Source organism: Aptenodytes patagonicus, chromosome 9, assembly GCF_965638725.1.
Source record: "Aptenodytes patagonicus chromosome 9, bAptPat1.pri.cur, whole genome shotgun sequence".
Lineage (NCBI taxonomy): Eukaryota > Metazoa > Chordata > Aves > Sphenisciformes > Spheniscidae > Aptenodytes > Aptenodytes patagonicus.
The window spans coordinates 15,613,301-15,631,087 of record NC_134957.1 but is presented as its reverse complement, the minus strand read 5'-3'; the positions used below and the strand labels follow the sequence as shown (position 1 = coordinate 15,631,087).

General features: G+C 42.3%; 1 protein-coding gene across 3 annotated transcripts; it reads left to right on the top strand.

Annotated features, from left to right (window-relative positions):
• The first annotated feature begins 7,214 nt into the window (after positions 1-7,214).
• IDS (iduronate 2-sulfatase) lies at positions 7,215-17,198 on the top strand. Of its 3 annotated transcripts, none has more exons than XM_076347224.1 (9): positions 7,215-7,250; positions 8,861-8,997; positions 10,057-10,234; positions 11,106-11,194; positions 12,439-12,639; positions 13,250-13,420; positions 14,082-14,208; positions 15,717-15,890; positions 16,571-17,198. In XM_076347224.1, exons 2-9 carry the CDS (start codon positions 8,866-8,868, stop codon positions 17,071-17,073), a joined length of 1,575 nt encoding a protein of 524 aa, XP_076203339.1. In that variant the 5' UTR covers positions 7,215-7,250; positions 8,861-8,865; the 3' UTR covers positions 17,074-17,198. The 3 variants fall into 3 exon arrangements, with proteins under 3 accessions (XP_076203339.1, XP_076203337.1, XP_076203338.1); XM_076347222.1 differs by lacking the exon at positions 7,215-7,250 and adding an exon at positions 8,052-8,112; XM_076347223.1 differs by lacking the exon at positions 7,215-7,250 and adding an exon at positions 8,310-8,406.
• The last annotated feature ends 589 nt before the right edge of the window (positions 17,199-17,787 follow it).

The window sequence follows — 17,787 nt, the reverse complement described above, 5'->3', positions numbered from 1 at the left end:
AGACAGAAATAATCTTTGAGTTTTGTCTCCTTTTATACTAACAAAAGAATGAAATGAAGAATCATTATTTTAGTAACCAGACACAAGCTATTCCGTCCTGCGGCAATACTCAGGGTAGTGCCAATTACTGAATACATTGTGGATTGTATCTTGATCTGTTACGTATTGAATTGGGAAAGGGACTGTTGTGGAAATGTGGTTCTCAAGAATATTAATTTTGGTGGAACAGAAAGCCTGCTGTGGAGCTTGTTGTGTACTGGGATCATATCTGGCACGTTCATGGGATGCTTCTGGAGGTATAGGCCATTTTCACCACATGAAACACCGTAACTTATGGGTAGCTGTAGATCAGCTTATATGGTCTTGCAAATCAGAATTTGGAAACTACTGGCATAGTGACAGAGCCAGTCTCCTACTGTGTACACAGTAAACTCAGAGCAGTGGAAGAAACATCTACAGTTGCTGTTAGCAAAAAGTTTTTTGTAGTTCTGAATCTTCTACCTCACAGAACTGTGAAGAAAGGAGATAGCAGAGAAAGGAAGAATTTGATCTTGTCAAAAGACATTGTTACTCACTATTACAATTGCTAGTTTTATGTCTCTTGGTCTTACTGCTGTTCTGTTGTGCTGGTTTTGGCTGGGATGGAGTTAATTTTCTTCATAGTAGCTGGTATGGGGCCGTGTTTTTGATTTGTGCTGGAAACAGTGCTGATAACACAGGGATGTTTCCGTTGTTGCTGAGCAGTGCTGACACAGAGTCAAGGCCTTTTCTGCCTCTCACCCCACACCACCAGCGAGCAGGCTGGGGGTGCACAAGAAGTTGGGAGGGGACACAGCCGGGACAGCTGACCCCAGCTGACCCAAGGGATATTCCACACCATATGACGTCATGCTCAGCATATAAAGCTGGGGGAAGAAGAAGGAAGGGGGGACGTTCAGAGTGATGGCATTTGTCTTCCCAAGTCACCGTTACGCGTGATGGAGCCCTGCTTTCCTGGAGATGGCTGAACACCTGCCTGCCCATGGGAAGGAGTGAATGAGTTCCTTGGTTTGCTTTGCTTGCGTGTGCGGCTTTTGCTTTCCCTATTAAACTGTCTTTATCTCAACCCACGAGTTTTCTTACTTTTGCTCTTCCGATTATCTCCCCCATCCCACCGGGGTCAGGGGGGAGTGAGCGAGCGGCTGGGTGGTGCTTAGTTGCTGGCTGGGGTTAAACCACAGCAGTCCTTTTTGGCACCCAACGTGGGGCTTGAAGGGTCGAGATAACGACAGGTTTGATCGGAATGTGTTAGATGGAATTTATAGCTGTTACTGCTGTTTAGCTATTAATTGGCAGGCTCCTGTGCTTGCTATGGGGCTTGCTTGTCTTACTGTATATTAGAGTCGAGTGCTCGTTAGTGGCTGCTTTTTGCTTTCGCTGCTTGCTGTACTGCTGATCATCTACTCTGCTGTGCCTGGGAACATTTTGATAACGCAATGGCGATGTGCCTGGGCTGGCAGATGGCCAGGGCATCGTTGCTGTTTCTGTGCTGCTGTACTGGACAGGCTGGAACTCCAGTGTGAACTCAAGTTGAAGGGACTGTGACCTGTGGATGAGTCCACGTGGGAACAGGACCCCCTGAAGCCTCTGTGGATAAGCTCATGTCAGAGCAGGTACATCTCGAAGCATCTGTGTATTGTATTATATCAAAGGATGGGAAGGGGGGTGGTGGTTAATGAGGATGTATTGGATAGTGTGGGACCTGAGCATGATGTAAATGGTACGGAATAAGGGGTGGAGGATGCGCTGGTTTTGGCTGGGAAGGGAGGGACGTTTGGAGTGATGGCATTTGTCTTCCCAAGTAACCGTTAGGCATGGTGGAGCCCTGCTTTCCTGGAGATGGCTGAACACCTGCGGGCCAATGGGAAGGAGTGAATGAATTCCTTGGTTTGCTTTGCTTGTGTGCACAGCTTTTGCTTTACCTATTAAACTGTCTTTATCTCAACTCACGAGGTTTCTCACTTTTACCCTTCTGATTCTCTCCCCCATCCCAGCAGAGGGGAGTGAGTGAGCAGCTGGGTGGTGCTGAGTTGCCGGCTGGGGTTAAACCACGACATTGTTTTTAGTCAAGCATGATAAAAAGTGTCATTAAAAGAATCCTAAAGAGTAGCAAGTCCTTGCTAATTTCTAACAGGCTTTATCCTAACCTTGAGCAATTTTTAATTCTGCCTTGCTCTGCCTAATTACAGATCCCTGCTTATCCTCCGCTGTGCTCCCCCCTTCATGACACTTGCTTTGCATCCCGCAGTTTGCATGTATATGGGAGGCAGGATCTGTGTCTTCGTAGGAATCACTCCTCTCATGCTTTGTAAGTAGAATGACACTACAGAAAACATCACCTTAGTCAGAGCAAAGTAGTCGTGTACTTTGGTGTCCTTGTCAAATTACTAATTGCAAGGTTTTAATGTTTGAAATGGAGGGTTGCTTAACAGAAGAAGGTGACCTCCCTGTTAGCAATACCTGAATACTGATGAGCTTATTCACTTCCCCCCTAAAGCAGTTGTAACAAGGGGAATAGAGGGTCAGTTAGATTTCACTATTAACAATAAATGGGGGTCAGATTATTTTGGGTTTTTTTTAACAACTTTATTTTGTAACTACACTGAGGATGCCATCCAAAATACCCTCTAAAATCTGCAGCAACCAGAACAGCAAACAAAACAGAGTTTGTAAATGTTTAAATAATAGACAAGTCCTTGCCAGATACCCACATTAAAGACTTCAGTAGTATTACATGACATCTTGTTTACACAGGCTTTCCTGTTTGCAGGCCTTATCTCTTTATTGTACTCACCATGTAACTTGAGAAATTGCCTGTGTCAATGCTTATGTGCATGAAAGTTATTTCTTAGAGGCTACCCTGCAGTGTGCTTGCCTGCCCTCACTAAGCACTTGGGACAGTGTGATTTCTTTGAGCAGTACCTGAATTGCAGGTACATTTCCTGAAATGGGTGCAGGGAGGGTCAGGAAGAACTCCAGTTCCTCAGTCCACCCATCTCTTCTCTGGCCAGCACATCAGAGACGGAGCTGGTAGTTATCTAATTTGCCATGTTTATAGGCCAAACAGGAAATGGGAGAAACCGTGACTGAGGTGTGCCTTTGATTCATTGCTTTTGGTGGTGGTAACAGCACCTGCCTCACCTATTGCCCAGTACTCTGAAGTCAGTCTAAATAGTACCTTAGAAACAGCTCTGATACTACATGTGCTTGGGAAAACTCATTGTGTGAGATCACTAACCTAGGACTTGGGGGAGAGAACGAGCGAGCACGCTGCAGGTGAGCAGATCTGCATGACTCACTTCAGCCAGAGAAATTACTCTATTTGAAATGAAGGCTTATAATGAGTATTTTTGGATTAGGAATGTATTATCTGAGACCTACAATGTATTTTCTAGTGCATAGCTCTGCAGATCAGACTGCAAGGACAGACTACAATAGTATCTTGATCATTTATGATAAGAATGTTAACAAAGAAAGTTATGCAGATGCCTCCGATATGATGTTTTTAGCTTATCCTTGAGTGCTAATGTTCACAGTTGACTTAACAGTATGCTTGCTTCGGTTCTGAAAGTAGAGCTATGGAATCTTTCAAACATAAAAATGCTGTTTAGAGATTTATCAACATTATGTCTCAGTGGTTCAGGCAGCTCCATGTTTGCTATAGGTATTTCACTTCCTCACCATACGTGCCAGAGAAGGCTACAGATGTTAATGCAGATGTTAATGTTTTTAACAGGCCTCTCTCATTTTCTTCATGGCAACTTGTACAGAAATGAATTTCATCAGTCTGTAAGACAAAAAGGAAAACAGTGCTTTTTTGAAAAAAATCAGTTTAGGGGTAAATAAATTTGCTGATCAGAAGCTTCCTGTAGTGATTAGTCAAATACTTTCTATAATGCATGAGAAATAAATGATAATCTATTTGTGAGTAGCTATATTGATTCATTGAAAACAGCATTGCTCTTCGAGAGTTTGAGTGAACTGATCACAGTGCTCAACTATTTGTTTGTGAAAACCCGCTTTCTTAGAATTACTGAGTGATGCAGAAAAATTCCTTAGACTCGTTAATGAATCTAACGTGGTATTTGCAGTTACTGTTTTGAGCCAAATGCAACTTCTGGTGAAATCAATGGGGGACATGTGCAAGAACAGGTTACGTACCTGAAGAGCCAAGACATCCTTCCTAGGCAGAGCTCAACACCTGGGTTATGTTATAGTGCCTGACCATATTCACTTAGTCTTAAAACACACTTTATCTTCCTTGTTAGAGGAAATGAAGAACATGAAAACCTGCAAATCTTAATGTTAGTTTTGATTCCCATCTTGGAAGTTATTCCTTGGCGTGTTGTTTTCCTCCATCCAACAGAGGAGGATCAGAGCCATTTCGCAGCATACGGAAACAGCAGAGAAAGCCAAGTTGATCACATACTTTGTAAAGCAAAATAAAATTATTTCTCTGATACTTGCATTAATTTCTTTATAACCTATTCCTTAGATGCTGACTTGAGAGACTGTTACCTATTAGTTTCTTGGGTTTTGGCTCAATAAATTTGAACGCTAAAGTAGTACAGTTTCCAAATGAAACTAATGAAATCCTCCCTTAAACAGAAAGTGTACGTGTGGAAACTTTCTTGGAAAGCATCCCCAGGTATGAAAATGCTACTTTAGAAGATCTACTATGGGTCTGATAGTACAGCCGTTTCTTACAGAGTTGCATTAATAGGATTTTTCCCACTAAAAATACTGCTCTGCTGAATTTTATCATGTCTTAATGTGGGTCTGTCAACTAGAAAATAGTTGATTTTAAGATATTTAGCTGTTATGTTGGTGGCCTCATCTATGTTACTAACACTTGTGCAAGCACTACTGTAGACCCCCAAACCTTCAGTATATGCCTCAGCACATTGCTAAGCTATCAAATTGTCTGATTTGATACTCAGTGGTGGTGGTAGGTAGAGGAGGCTGACATTCATAAGGGCTTCTGGGACTTCTAGCAGAATGACTAAGGAGGAGTGTGGTACAAGGTATCTCCAGCTCAGGCAAGGTTTAGGTTTAACCTTTCCTATTACACTCCTGACTCATCACACCCAATACAGCAGTGGTTTAGTTCAGGAGCTGAATGACAGGCAGCTCAGATGTCCATACATCCGGGGTGGAGCAGACATCTGAGCTGTGGGACCGGTTTGTCAAAGACACACTATTAGGGCTGTGATTTCAGTGTCTGCAGTCATTCACCTGGCATCATCCCAATTTGCTTTTTAGCATCAGAACTTGTGTGCTGTTTGAAAAGGAATTTTTCTGTGTAATTTGTTCTTCCTAGTGGACTGAACTTAAGATGATTGCTAAATACTCATGTTAGGCAAACCAGGAAATCCATATCAAGTCCCACTTAACACATTTGCATTTGAGAGAGGCAAGCTTTATGGTAATTAAATGCATGCGCAATAGCAAAATAATTCCTCGGCTTTTTCCATAAAAAGTCTCCAAATGAAGAGGAGAGAAGTGTCACCTGGGGATGCACTGTTCAATACGTTTCCACCAGCTGATCTATGCTAGCAGAGTTGCTGATACCTGTGAGATACACTGCTTATATACAAAATTAATTCCAAAATATACAATCATCAAATACACTGAATAATATTCATGATCTGGTTGCATGTTGTGTACTCTGTAGTAACACCGTTCTTGATTTGATTCAAGCATTTCCAGTGTGTGTAGAAAGGAAGTGTAAGATCCACATAAAAATAAACTTCACTGTAAGAGTTTAGAGAAAGTACACGTGCCTTGCACGTATTGGAGGTACTGTATGAGCGCCGACACAGCAAGCGTGCAGGAGATCCAACCTACCCAAGAAGAGCTTGGCTTATCAAGTACATTCTCCAGTTGATGTGCACATGCACAATATGTCCAACATCTCGAGAAGGCATCAAATTTTGTGTGTGCTTTTTGCTGTTTATGCATTGGACATGCTGTGAATTAATTGCATCTGGTAAATCTACTGTCTTCCCTCTTGAGAAAGCAGCAGGGTATGCAGAAATCCCAGACAAGCCTTCAAAATCTTTATATTCCCCTTGAATAAGATTTCTAGGTGGGGAAAAAAAGAGGAGCACCTAGGAAAGTCTGGACAGTAAGACTCTTTTCACGGTGATTTCTCTTAGTGCAGATAACTTCAAAGTTGCAGAAATACCACAATTTGCACAATCCCAGCAGCACAGAAGGATTAATCTACCTACCCGCCTGCCTCTGATGAGGCAGGCTCTGCTATCTGAACTTTTCACACTCAACTATTGATTTTCTTTCCAAATGCTAGTCCTCAGTATAAAAAAGGTGAGGAATTAAGGCATTTCTGTCTCAGAACTCATGCTGCCAACATTTTAATTTTTATAAGAAAGACCCGCCGATACAGTCCTGAAGCGCAGAAAGAATAAAATTATAGATTCCATTAGAGATGCATTGCTTTTCTGTAAATGGAGGCTTTTTCCCTATTTGTTTTTAATAGTCTAATCCTAAAGACATTGGTATTTGCCAGTACACTTCACTGTTAATCTGCCATTTGTAGTCAAAGGAGAACCTAACACTTGCTAAAAAAGAAAAATCCGCATGCCATCACGGGTACCATTGTCATAGTGGTTTTCACATGCAAGTGAGTGAAAAGTTGGTTGTATATTTTCCAATATTGGTATATTTGTCATCACTTTACCTGCTTGTTAAATGTTTAAGACTACATAGTTATGCTCTTTTAATTATTTTATAATCTTTTTGTGAGCAGCCTTATTATACCATCTTGGTCTTCAATCTACAACCTTACAGTTGTAGATTGGGAAGCATCTGTATAGTTAATAGTGAGTTTATGTTGTACAGGAATACTGGCAATAAACCTATTCTCTCTTCTACAATTAAAGATAGAAACCATGAAAAATTTCAGAGCTTTTTATAAAACTAGTTCTTCCTGAAACTTTTAATATTACGGGGAAGGGGACAATATGCAGCTTTTCTGTCTGCTAAAGGCAAGGCTGGTGTTTGAAGGATTGGTCAAAATAGTGATCAGAACTTCTCTGTCCTCTACTGGCCCTCTAGACCACTACAACCGTCAGGTTGGACAAAAATTGTCTTGAAAGCAAGGCCCTGCCTGCCATATAGCCACAGAGGAGAAAGCCTTGGCACAGGTGAATAGAGGAGCCCACCCAGCCGACTCTCAGGTCTCACAAACGGTAAGTCATAGGCAAAAATACCGATACGAGAGACTTGCACACTACACAGAACACGCATCCTCACCAGGAGCCAAGATGAGCCTGACCATGCTAGATCTTGAGGTAACTCTGGAAACGCACTGTTTGTTTATAGAACAAAAGTAAAGTGTTAACTGGTTGCGGAACTGATTAGCAAATAGGATTAAAGTAAAGTACAACTCCGATACAGCTTCTCTAAATACTAAACCTGGATTTCCTCGTTCCCCAGTTATTGGCATGAGAAGGAAATAATTGTCAGAATGCCATTAAGTGTTCCCTTTCCCAGGGAGCCGTTGCGCTAAGTGCCCAGGGACTGCTGGGAGGAACGAACGTGGCTGAGCACTGAGGAGCTCCCGTGCCCTGTGGCGCGGCCTCTTGAACGGCTGCAACTTAAACGTTCCCGTTCCCGTGCGCTGTCCTCCCCGCGCTCCTTGTGGCTCTTCCCCCGAACGTGCTACCGCACCCACCCCCCGCAGCCCCCCTCGCCCCTCCGCCAGCCCCCGGGGCCGCGCGCCCGACCGGGGCTCCTGCGCGGGGCCACGGCGCCACCGTGTGGGGGCGACGGGGAACGGCGTCCTCCCGGCGGCGGCGAAGCCGGTTGGACCGGGGAGGGTTAAAGCCTGCCAGTGGGCCTACATCGGCAGCCGGGGCGGGGGCGGCCCCGGGTCCGCCCCCGGGGAGTCCTAAAGCCGGCCTGCCCGCCCCTGCGAGATGGCGGCGGCGGCGGCGGCCGTCGGGCTCTGCCTCTGCCTGTTGGGGCTTCCCCGTGACGCCTTCGCGTTCGCCCCGGAGGCAGCGGCGACCCGTCGGCTCCCCGCCCGCGGGGCGGCGGTAGGGCCTGGAGGTGCGGCGGGGCCCCGGGTGGCGCTCGTTCTCGCGGGAGGGGAGGGCCTGGGCCGGGCCGGCGGGGGGGAGCCGGGCGGGGCCGCCCCGTCCCCGCAGCTGGGCCGGGTTTGTAGGGAAGGGCCCGGGCGGGCCCTGGCCGCGGCCCCGGGCCCTTCGCGGTTTGACTCGCGCAGGGTTTTGACGAAGCTCCGTCTGCCCGTGGGAGGATGCAGCTAGCAACGCCTTCAGCAGCTCGTGCGCTGTTTGACCCGTAACATAGCTTGCCACCTGAAGGGGGCGTTTTTAAAAATATGTGTGTAATTACTTTTTTTTAACACGTTTTCTTTTTATCTGTTTGGAGCAGGATTATATAGCACGACAGTGTCTGAGTTTTACCTGTGGCTTAACACCCCTCTCAAAGCATGTAGGCTGTAGAACTCAGTAGCAGGTGGAACTGTGAAATTCCTCCTTATTTCACACCACCTTTTTGCAGCCAGCTGAAGAAAACACCATGAGAGGAAGCAATGAAATAGGAAGGGAAGTGAAAACCACTGTAGTTCTGCCTAGGCCAAATAAGAATTCCTACGTGTTGAAGGAATTAATCCCAGTATTTACATTTCCGTACAAAGACATTAAACGTTCTTGCTGATTATTTTTTTTTTTCTTAAGTATACTTCAGGGTTAAAAACTAATACAGAAATCTGCATAAAGTAGCCTCTACTTACTGGAGCTCAAGTTAATATATCCCTAATTCTGTTCCTTCATAGGTGGCATGAATGTCCTGTTTATAGTTGTGGATGATCTGCGTCCTGTTTTGGGCTGTTACGGAGATAAGCTTGTGAAATCTCCAAACATTGATCAACTTGCTTTTCAAAGTATTGTGTTCAGCAACGCATACGCACAGGTGAGATAACTTAATAAAATGTTTTCTTTATGCAAAGTAATTACTGGTTTTATCACAGTAGGTATTAGGCGGACCATTGGAAAAAGCAAGTATTTATTAACCTTAAGTATTTCCGGTAGAAAATAAATGGTTGGGCTGAACTGTACTGTATGAGCCTATCTTTACTAAGGTGAGAAAAATGAAAATGGCATTTGAATGATGATATTTGTGTAGCCCTTGGAGGAGTGTAGTGTCACTCAAACATTTTCACTGTTAGCAGCGAAGTGCTGCTTAAAAACGCTGTTTTACTAAATTAGAATTCTTTTTTTTCCTCCTTTTTATAAAAGATGATTTTTTACTTTTTAATTTTTTCTTTTGAGGAAATCTCTTCTATAGACTTTTATGAAGGGGCAGCTTGTGTGGTAAGCGTCACTCCTAAATACAGGACTCGAAATCTCACTAATTGCTCTTTACTTGAATACTTTGCATAGGATGCCTACATTCCCAAGTTTCTCTCTGCTGAGCAATCAGAAGTTTGGGTCTAATTTTGACTAGGGATTAGGACTTCAAAGCAGTAACTCTTGGCTCTTGCCAATCTGAAACAGAATCGGTGAGGCCTTTGTACCATAACCTGGACCTTCTGTATGTTTATCCTTTTCATTATTCTTAAGGCAGTCCAGATCAACTAGACTTTGGACCTTTGTCAGCACAGTCCATCTGCCACTTCTGCTTAATTCTGTGTGAGTGTGAGCTACTAGATTTCAAAAGCACTGTCCTTAACGCAACCTGACTGGTTTTTTTTGTGCTACTAGCTGCATAACCGAAGCTTTTAGTGCTTGGGAATTGGTTATTTGAGGAAAAATTATAGATAGGTAAATGTCTATCTTGCTAAAAGCTTGCAATTGGGAATTAATATTCTTAATAAGGATGCTATTCATTCCAGCTCGAAGTGATATGAAACGCTTTCACTGCAGTTCCTGAGCCTTCAGATGTTTTGCCCAGCTACACCTAAGTCAGTTTGTATGTGTGTCTTGCTTTTTGTTCCAAACTGATTCTCTTTTTGGCTGGCTCTCTCCTCAGGAAGCTGTGTGTGCTCCCAGTAGAGTGTCGTTTCTTACTGGACGCAGGCCTGATACTACCCGACTGTATGATTTCTACTCCTACTGGAGAGTACATGCAGGGAACTATTCCACGATGCCCCAGTATTTCAAGGAGAATGGCTATGTGACCCTGTCTGTGGGGAAAGTTTTTCATCCTGGTATGGTTTGAATTGTCATCTGCTTAACATACACATGCTTAACGTGTATATTCTCACAAATAGACTTTACATAGAAGTATCAACTGTGTAATTCTTGTCTATATTGACAACCTAAATCATAAACATGAGCCAGACTGTACAATGATTGTAGGTTGTCTTTAAATCCTAATTTTAAATCTTAAGGCATTAGAGATTAATATATTAGATGACTCTTATCTAATGAATATTTTCACATCTTGTCTAGGGATTGTGGGAATAAATGTCTAACACTCTAAAAATATGTCTGGAAGTTACACATCCGCTGAAGGTGAAATTACTGAACAGCCTCATTGTCTTAGTTCTGCATATACACGTTTCATGTTTCATAATAGGCTGTCTGTCTGGATCAGGAGATACAGAATGTATGACTAATACTACCAATTAAATAGGAAACTAGTTCACTAGTTAAAAAGCAGTAACACTACTGAGTTGAAAAATATTGTAATACTGACCCTCTTCTTGGTAGTTTTTTACCTCAGAACTAAACTTGTGTGGATATATGAACTTACAGTTGATAGTAAAGCTCATTAAAGATGTGCATGAAGGCTGTTACTAATCCTGGTTTTTTAGTTCCCTGAAGTAAGGTTCTTCAAGAGGCTTGAGTGTTTCTCACCAGTAAAAGGGGTATTTCAGGGAAAAATGTCTGTCTTTAAACTTTTTGACTCTTATTTCTTGGTTTTCTTTTTCTCAGTTGTCAAAGATCATTTAATGTTTCTTCATTTAGCATAATTTAAAAAAAAAAAACAAACCTGAAAACAAGTTAAACTTGTGTTTGAGCTCTTCCTGATTCAGTGAACTATTAGAGCATTTCTAATGTCTTTACCCTTTTCAGGGGTTTCATCCAATTACAGTGATGACTATCCATACAGTTGGTCCATTCCACCCTTTCATCCTTCAACTGAAAAGTATGAAAATGATAAGGTAAGGGTGATTTGTGGGACCCTAACAAAGAAAAGAAGGGTTTTCAGGATATAACCCAGAGCTATACTCTGTGGTTTTTGAGACCACAACCTTGTGCAGGGAAACAACTAGTGCAGTTTGATACTCTGTTTCTTAGTCTTTCAGAAGGCGGCCTATGTCTTCAGTTGTGTGTCCTGTTAATTCATGTGCCCATCCTGCAGCTATTTTAAGTATCTCAAAATCAGTATTTGGAAACTTAAGTTACTGAGATATAAAAGTGCTTGCAAGAAAGAGTGATCTTAACTTGTGTCTAGGTCATGAATTCCTTTATCTGAAAAGTGCAGTTTTCAACTTCCACGCTAATCTTGCTCTGCTTAGTAAATGACAAAACATTGTCACTAGGCTTGGTGAACTTAAATCAATTCAATAAAGAGCTCAGGGCTGAGCGGGGGGAGGTCGTAATTAAAAGAGTCTTTGAAACTTTATCATCTGATTCAGTTTTCTAGAATGTTTGTTACTCTTAAGTGTGGCCCAAAAGAATCTGGTTTATGTTTATGCAGACACTGCGATAGCATCATGTGTTGGAGTCTATACACTGCAAAGCTAGGAGCTCCAGCCATGCGGCTACAGACAGCCTTGGCGATGCTTTGTTCTTGCATATACTGCTGAAAAAGACTGGTTTTAACAACAACAGTATCTGCATCCATGACATACTTTTCTTTATGTTCATTTAGCAGCTCTCCCAAACACCCTGCTGAGGCCACCTTTTCCTGGCAACCATTTAATCTAATTTATCTTTCTTTACCGATTATACATCAGCCACTGCTGGCATTTGCTCAGAAACCAAGTCGGTAGCTTCCAGGCAGCTTTCTATGAGCTCTTGGGATTAGAAGGAGTAAAAATGCATGTAGTGTAACCAAATTCTGCCTTCTTGCCAATAGGTCAGAGATGCTATTCATCATAGAAGCTGTGTGTTTTCCCATATGACTACGTTTAATCTTCTGCCCAGCTTTAGAAAGGATTCTGCTTTTCCATAGACATGGAAGTTGCATTCTTCAAGTCCTAAAGCTGTCTGCTCAGTCATCAATGTACTCGGCACCTTTAGTGTTCACAGAAATTGCGAAATTCCTTTTTGTATCTAATCTGCAGTCTTTTGTTGGTAGAAGGACTGAGAAACAAATTGGTTTGAAAGTTACTGAACATAGGATTTCTTCTTTGCTTTTACAGAAGTTAAGTTACTTAACTAATTCTTTTTCTTTTTAAAGACTTGTAGGGGAAAAGATGGAAAACTTTATGCTAACTTGGTGTGCCCAGTGGATGTGACAGAAATGCCCAGTGGTACTCTGCCTGATATTCAGAGCACTGAAGAGGCCATACGCTTACTGAATGTTATGAAAACCAACAAGCAAAAATTCTTCCTGGCTGTCGGTTACCACAAACCACATATCCCACTGAGGTACCCGCAGGTGAGGAAACTGTAGCCTGCAGGGAAGGGAACTTAGACAAGCATTGCTTTTGCTTGCTTAAGCTGTCTCTACAAATGCTTTATTGCTATTGTTTCTGGAAAGCAAGCTGAAAACCAGCCTTGATTTGGTGTAACTTTAGCAGTCACTTGTGGTGCATTTCAGAATGTTTAATGAGTTGTGATCACTCAGCCAAAAGCCAGGCTTCTACCACCATGATAGTGACTGCTATTGCATGGAGATAGTGTTCAGCTTGATAGAGTGTGACATAATGAGGTCTTACAAGATCTTGTACTCTATTCCGTGTTTGAGTTGGTGGCAAAACTCCTACTCATTTCAGAGGAAGTGATGGACCTTTTATTTCAGTGTTGCTTTGAGACACAAGGAGGCTGTTTTCAGGTACTTACTAACTCAGTATTTTTCAGGAATTGGTTGGGGCTGACTAGCATGGTATTGCTACCTTTCATGCTCTGGAGGAGGGGGAGTGAAGCCTTGTAAACTCTTAAGAATATTAAAGGGTCATGCAAGGGGAAACTGTTGCTGCTTTACAACATGAAGTTTACAATAGACTTTAGAGGTGAGGGCAGTCTTTATGTGTGTTTCTATTGTAAAGGAATTTCTCAAGTTGTACCCCCTGGAAAACATCACATTAGCTCCAGATCCCTGGGTGCCTGAGAAACTACCTACTGTGGCGTACAACCCCTGGACGGATATCAGACAGAGGGATGATGTGAAAGCATTAAATGTTAGTTTCCCTTATGGACCACTTCCAGATGACTTCCAGGTAAGCTGTCAATACAGTGCGCTGAAGTCAAACTGCGTTAACTTGTTCAAATGCAAGGGAGCAGTTGGCTGCTTTTAGATGTTCCCAGGTATTCAACAACAGACAGTTTGCAAATACTATGAATTCCCTGCCTTGCATAGTCACCTCTAGCTTTGTAGGCAAACCTTCACTGTAACTGCAGTCAGGCTAGTGGGGGCGGGGAGGAAGAGATCAGCCATCAACTAGTGATAGTAATATGTGCTCCTGGTTTGTATATAAGGGAATGTATGTAGCAGCTACCAATGTTGTGTTTGTTTTCATTATCTGAATCTGTGTATCTGTTTCAAGCCACCACTCAGTGTATCTTCTTTTGCAAGATTTTCCTTGACTTGCCAGTGCTTAGGCCAAAATAACATGCACTGGCTGGACCCTGAGAGAAGCAGAACTGATTGGTTTGCAACATCTTGCTTGAAAGAACTTCTGGGAGATAGATAGAATTTTCTAACTGCTCCTTCCCTGTTTACCTTTTCTGGGACATTAATCAGGCCACAGACACTTAAAAAATAGAGCTTTACAAGTAAAATCCTTTAGTTCCTTTACTTACACAGCCACCCACTGGTTCTTCTGTGTGTCTGGGGAAAAGCTAACTTTTTTCCCTCTCCCTTCTTTTCTTAACTTGCAGCGACAGATTCGTCAGAGCTATTATGCAGCAGTTTCTTACCTGGATATGCAAGTTGGCCTGCTCTTGAATGCTTTGGATGATGTAGGACTCTCAAATAGCACAATAGTAGTTTTTACTGCTGATCATGGTAAGCATTTAAGTCTTTCTCCAGCTCACCGTTAATAACTTAATTGTGCAACTCAGTGCTGGCATATTAATCAAGTGTGTGTTTGTATAATGTACAGCAGAGCTACCATACCTTGTATATCTGGCTAGTCTGTCTCTAATTAAATGGACTGACACAGGCTTCTGTGGCTGCACAGTTCTGTCCCCCTGCAGGCACCTCTCTTTAATCAGGTTGCAGGTTTGCTAGTGAGTGACGAGACTGTCTGCCAGGACACTGGGCTGAGCTCGCTGTATTCCCACCTCCTACCCAAGGAGTGACTCTTGCTGGGAACAGTGCTGTGAAAGGATAGCGACCACTCCTCCCCCCCTTACAATTTGTAGAGAGCCATCTGGTACAGTGGGTGACAGGCTTTCTCATTAACTGCTGAAGTGTGTTTTCTTGCACTTGTCATTGCTGCTTGCAGAGCATCTAAACTGATAGTAACATGGCTTCCCCCTCATAATTGAGGTCTTGCACGCTCTGGATCCTGGTGGTAAAAAACTGAATTTGAATTGTGGGACAAATACCTCAAGCATTTAATGTTTGTTTCAATACTTTAATATTCATTAAAATATGCCCCCCATGATCCCTTTAATTGACTTAAAACAGGATATGGCTTAACTAAATCAATTTAAAGTCACATATTTAGTTAATTTGGGTTGACTTCTGTGAGTGTGTGTGCATGAACAAGCCTTTGAGTTGTAGAGCAATGGGATTAATACTTCCTGGTACTAAAGTGACTCTAGATGTTCCTTCTGACTTGCCACTTTGACTTGGACTTTCTGTTATAAACTGAATTCCTCTTTTCCTTGCTGTGGTTAACTGTAAAGAGTTGGTGTTTCCAGTACCATAGTTAGCAAAGTAATCCAAAAAAATCATGTGTTAACATAGCTATCGTAGAGCTTCTTTGTCTTCCCCCAAAGTGAAGTTGGCAATAAATCTGCCTGGAAGGAAGTCGTGTTGGCATCTCTTCCAAGAGGACGAGGAGAGCTAAAGAGTTTTGATCTCTATTGCTTCCTCAGGGGTAACATCCTGATACGGCAGTCTGGCATAGATAGCAGCCTTGGCTCCAAAGGATGTTCAGTTACAGTGTTAACAGGAGTATTGGAGAGCTGGCAGCTGCCCAAAACTTAGATGAGTGCTTTGTGGAATTGATCTGGAAACTATTGCGGGCACTGTGACACACCCCAGTTCCTCTTTTCTGCCATTTTAATACTGATTTCCTAATTCTAATCTACAGTAGGGGAAATAAGGAAAGATGTAATTATTTCCTTAATAAAAGAGTATCAAGTTGCAAGATTTAGGTGGCTGTTGAAATAGCTTTCGCATTAGAGAAAAGTCTTGTTATATTTAGATACAGATTGTTATTTGCCTTTTAATATAACCTTGATAACAGACTAGTAGCCTCAACAGCCAATTTACAGTGAAAAAGAGATGACTTCTAAATTACAACCCAGTACCTGCTCTGAATTGTATTCTTTGTCATCTAGGATGGTCCCTGGGAGAACATGGTGAATGGGCAAAATACAGCAATTTTGATGTTGCTACCCGTGTGCCGCTGATGTTTTATGTACCAGGAATGACAACTTCCTCTGTTAGTCAAGGAGAAAGGGTCTTCCCCTACCTTGACCCTTTTAGCCATATTTTAGGCTTAGTACCTCAAGGTAAATTTCTAGCATTTATTTTTTGTTTACAGTAGATATATGTAAAGGAGAAGTGGTGACGTAATGATACTTTGCCTACAGGCAGCTTGAGTCAGTGTTACTGACTGATGGTGAAGGGAATCCTTGGACACAAACTTCTGCTTTGGTTAGATCTGCTTTAGTGGAAACAGCTAGGTGGCTGCGTTAACACAGCAGGTGATTTATTTTTGTGTGGTGTAGATGCCTAAAAGGGTACTTGACCTACCTTTTGTAGTGGCAGCTGCTGTCTTTCCAACAGTGATTAGTAAACATTCTCTGTGTAGCATCTGTACTTAAAATGGTGGCATTGGAAACAGCTTAGATGGAGGCACTCTCGTGTTAAACTACTGACGCTGGAATTTGTTTTGTCCTTCTAAAGAGTTCTTTTTCAAAGTGATGAATATTATTGTCTAAAAGGCTGCACATTTGAGAAACATAAGTGCAAAAACTTTCTTGTTAAAAATACATCATAAATGCATAGACTAGCATCTTCAGAGCTAAGTGCCACACCTCAACTACCTTGATTTTGTTACCCCACAAATCCAGTACAAAGCACTTTCAATAAAACACCAACTTAATTACCAGAATAATTTTCTAAAATGTTCTACCAGTGTCTGTTAAACCACCATGTTCCATAACTTGTATTTTGATGTTTCTTCTAGGGCGAAGCAAAAAAGTGGTTGAGCTTGTGTCTCTGTTTTCAACGCTTGCTGAACTTGCTGGCCTGCAAGTTCCTCCTGTGTGCCCAGAGACTTCGTTTCATGTTGCACTGTGCACTGAGGGGGCAAGCATTGTCCGGTATTTTAATGTCTCTGAAGAGAAGGTGAAGGAGGAGAAGGATGGGTGTGATGACACTTACAGGTGTTTTAATGAAGAGCCTGTTGCTTTCAGCCAATATCCCCGGCCTGCAGACACTCCTCAGTGGAACTCTGACAAGCCGAAGCTGAAAGACATCAGAATCATGGGCTATTCCATGCGTACGATTGACTACAGATATACTGTATGGGTTCGGTTTAATCCTAATAACTTCAGTGCTAACTTTGAGGATGTCCATGCGGGAGAGTTGTACATGGTGGAGACTGATCCAAACCAGGATTATAACATCTATAACAATACCTCACATGGTGTTTTTTTCAAAAAAATTCTTGGCTTCCTGAAGCACTAGGGTTCAGAAGCTTCTTATGTGTGTTCTTGCAACTGAAGTAACACTTCCTTTTTTTTGTATAAAACCTTTCTGTTGTACAGAAAACACTTGGATTGAATTAAAATCCTGTTTGTATCAAAACACTAGCTATTGCCTTTGTCTTGTTACAGCCCTTATTACACTGAAGCAGTCAGAGTGAACTTCTGCAGTTGTGTTTTCAAACACAAGCTCGCACCACCTCTGAAAAGGCCACACAGGGTATGCAGGCCCATACTGTGAAACATCTCTGTGGTCTTCTGTTCTGTAGTGAGTGAAGAATTAAAATTCATTATCTGTGCTGAAACTGGTGGTGTGAAAGGTGGAAAAAGAAACTCGCATATTTGAAAGGCTTTGCAGAGAATGTGTGTCAGTGAACAAGTCCTGTCCACTTTACCTAGGAGACATTTGATAGTGGTGAAGGAGTGAGGTGCCTGCTGTCATCAGCCTTGCCTCTAACTAGAGCTAAAAGAGAAACTTCATGCGTTTTATTTAAAATAATTAAACTTTAATGAAAGCTTTAATTTGGAGATTCATGCTTCTATCATACAGAAGGGGATCTGAATTTTTAATTAACATGTATGAAATGAGTGCTTTCATCACTGAAACACTAAAGACTGAGGGGTTAGGGTAACATCAGTATGATGATCTGTGGTTTTTCATGAGGATTGGTCCAATGAGGCCCCACAGGTGAAGAGA

Excerpts from the sequence above, each read along its gene's own strand:
- IDS (XM_076347224.1), top strand. The coding sequence starts at position 8,866 with ATGAATGTCCTGTTTATAGTTGTGGATGATCTGCGTCCTGTTTTGGGC. Across the intron at positions 12,640-13,249 it reads TCCCACTGAGGTACCCGCAG|GAATTTCTCAAGTTGTACCC; the intron begins GTGAGGAAACTG and ends TCTATTGTAAAG. Across the intron at positions 14,209-15,716 it reads AGTTTTTACTGCTGATCATG|GATGGTCCCTGGGAGAACAT; the intron begins GTAAGCATTTAA and ends TTTGTCATCTAG.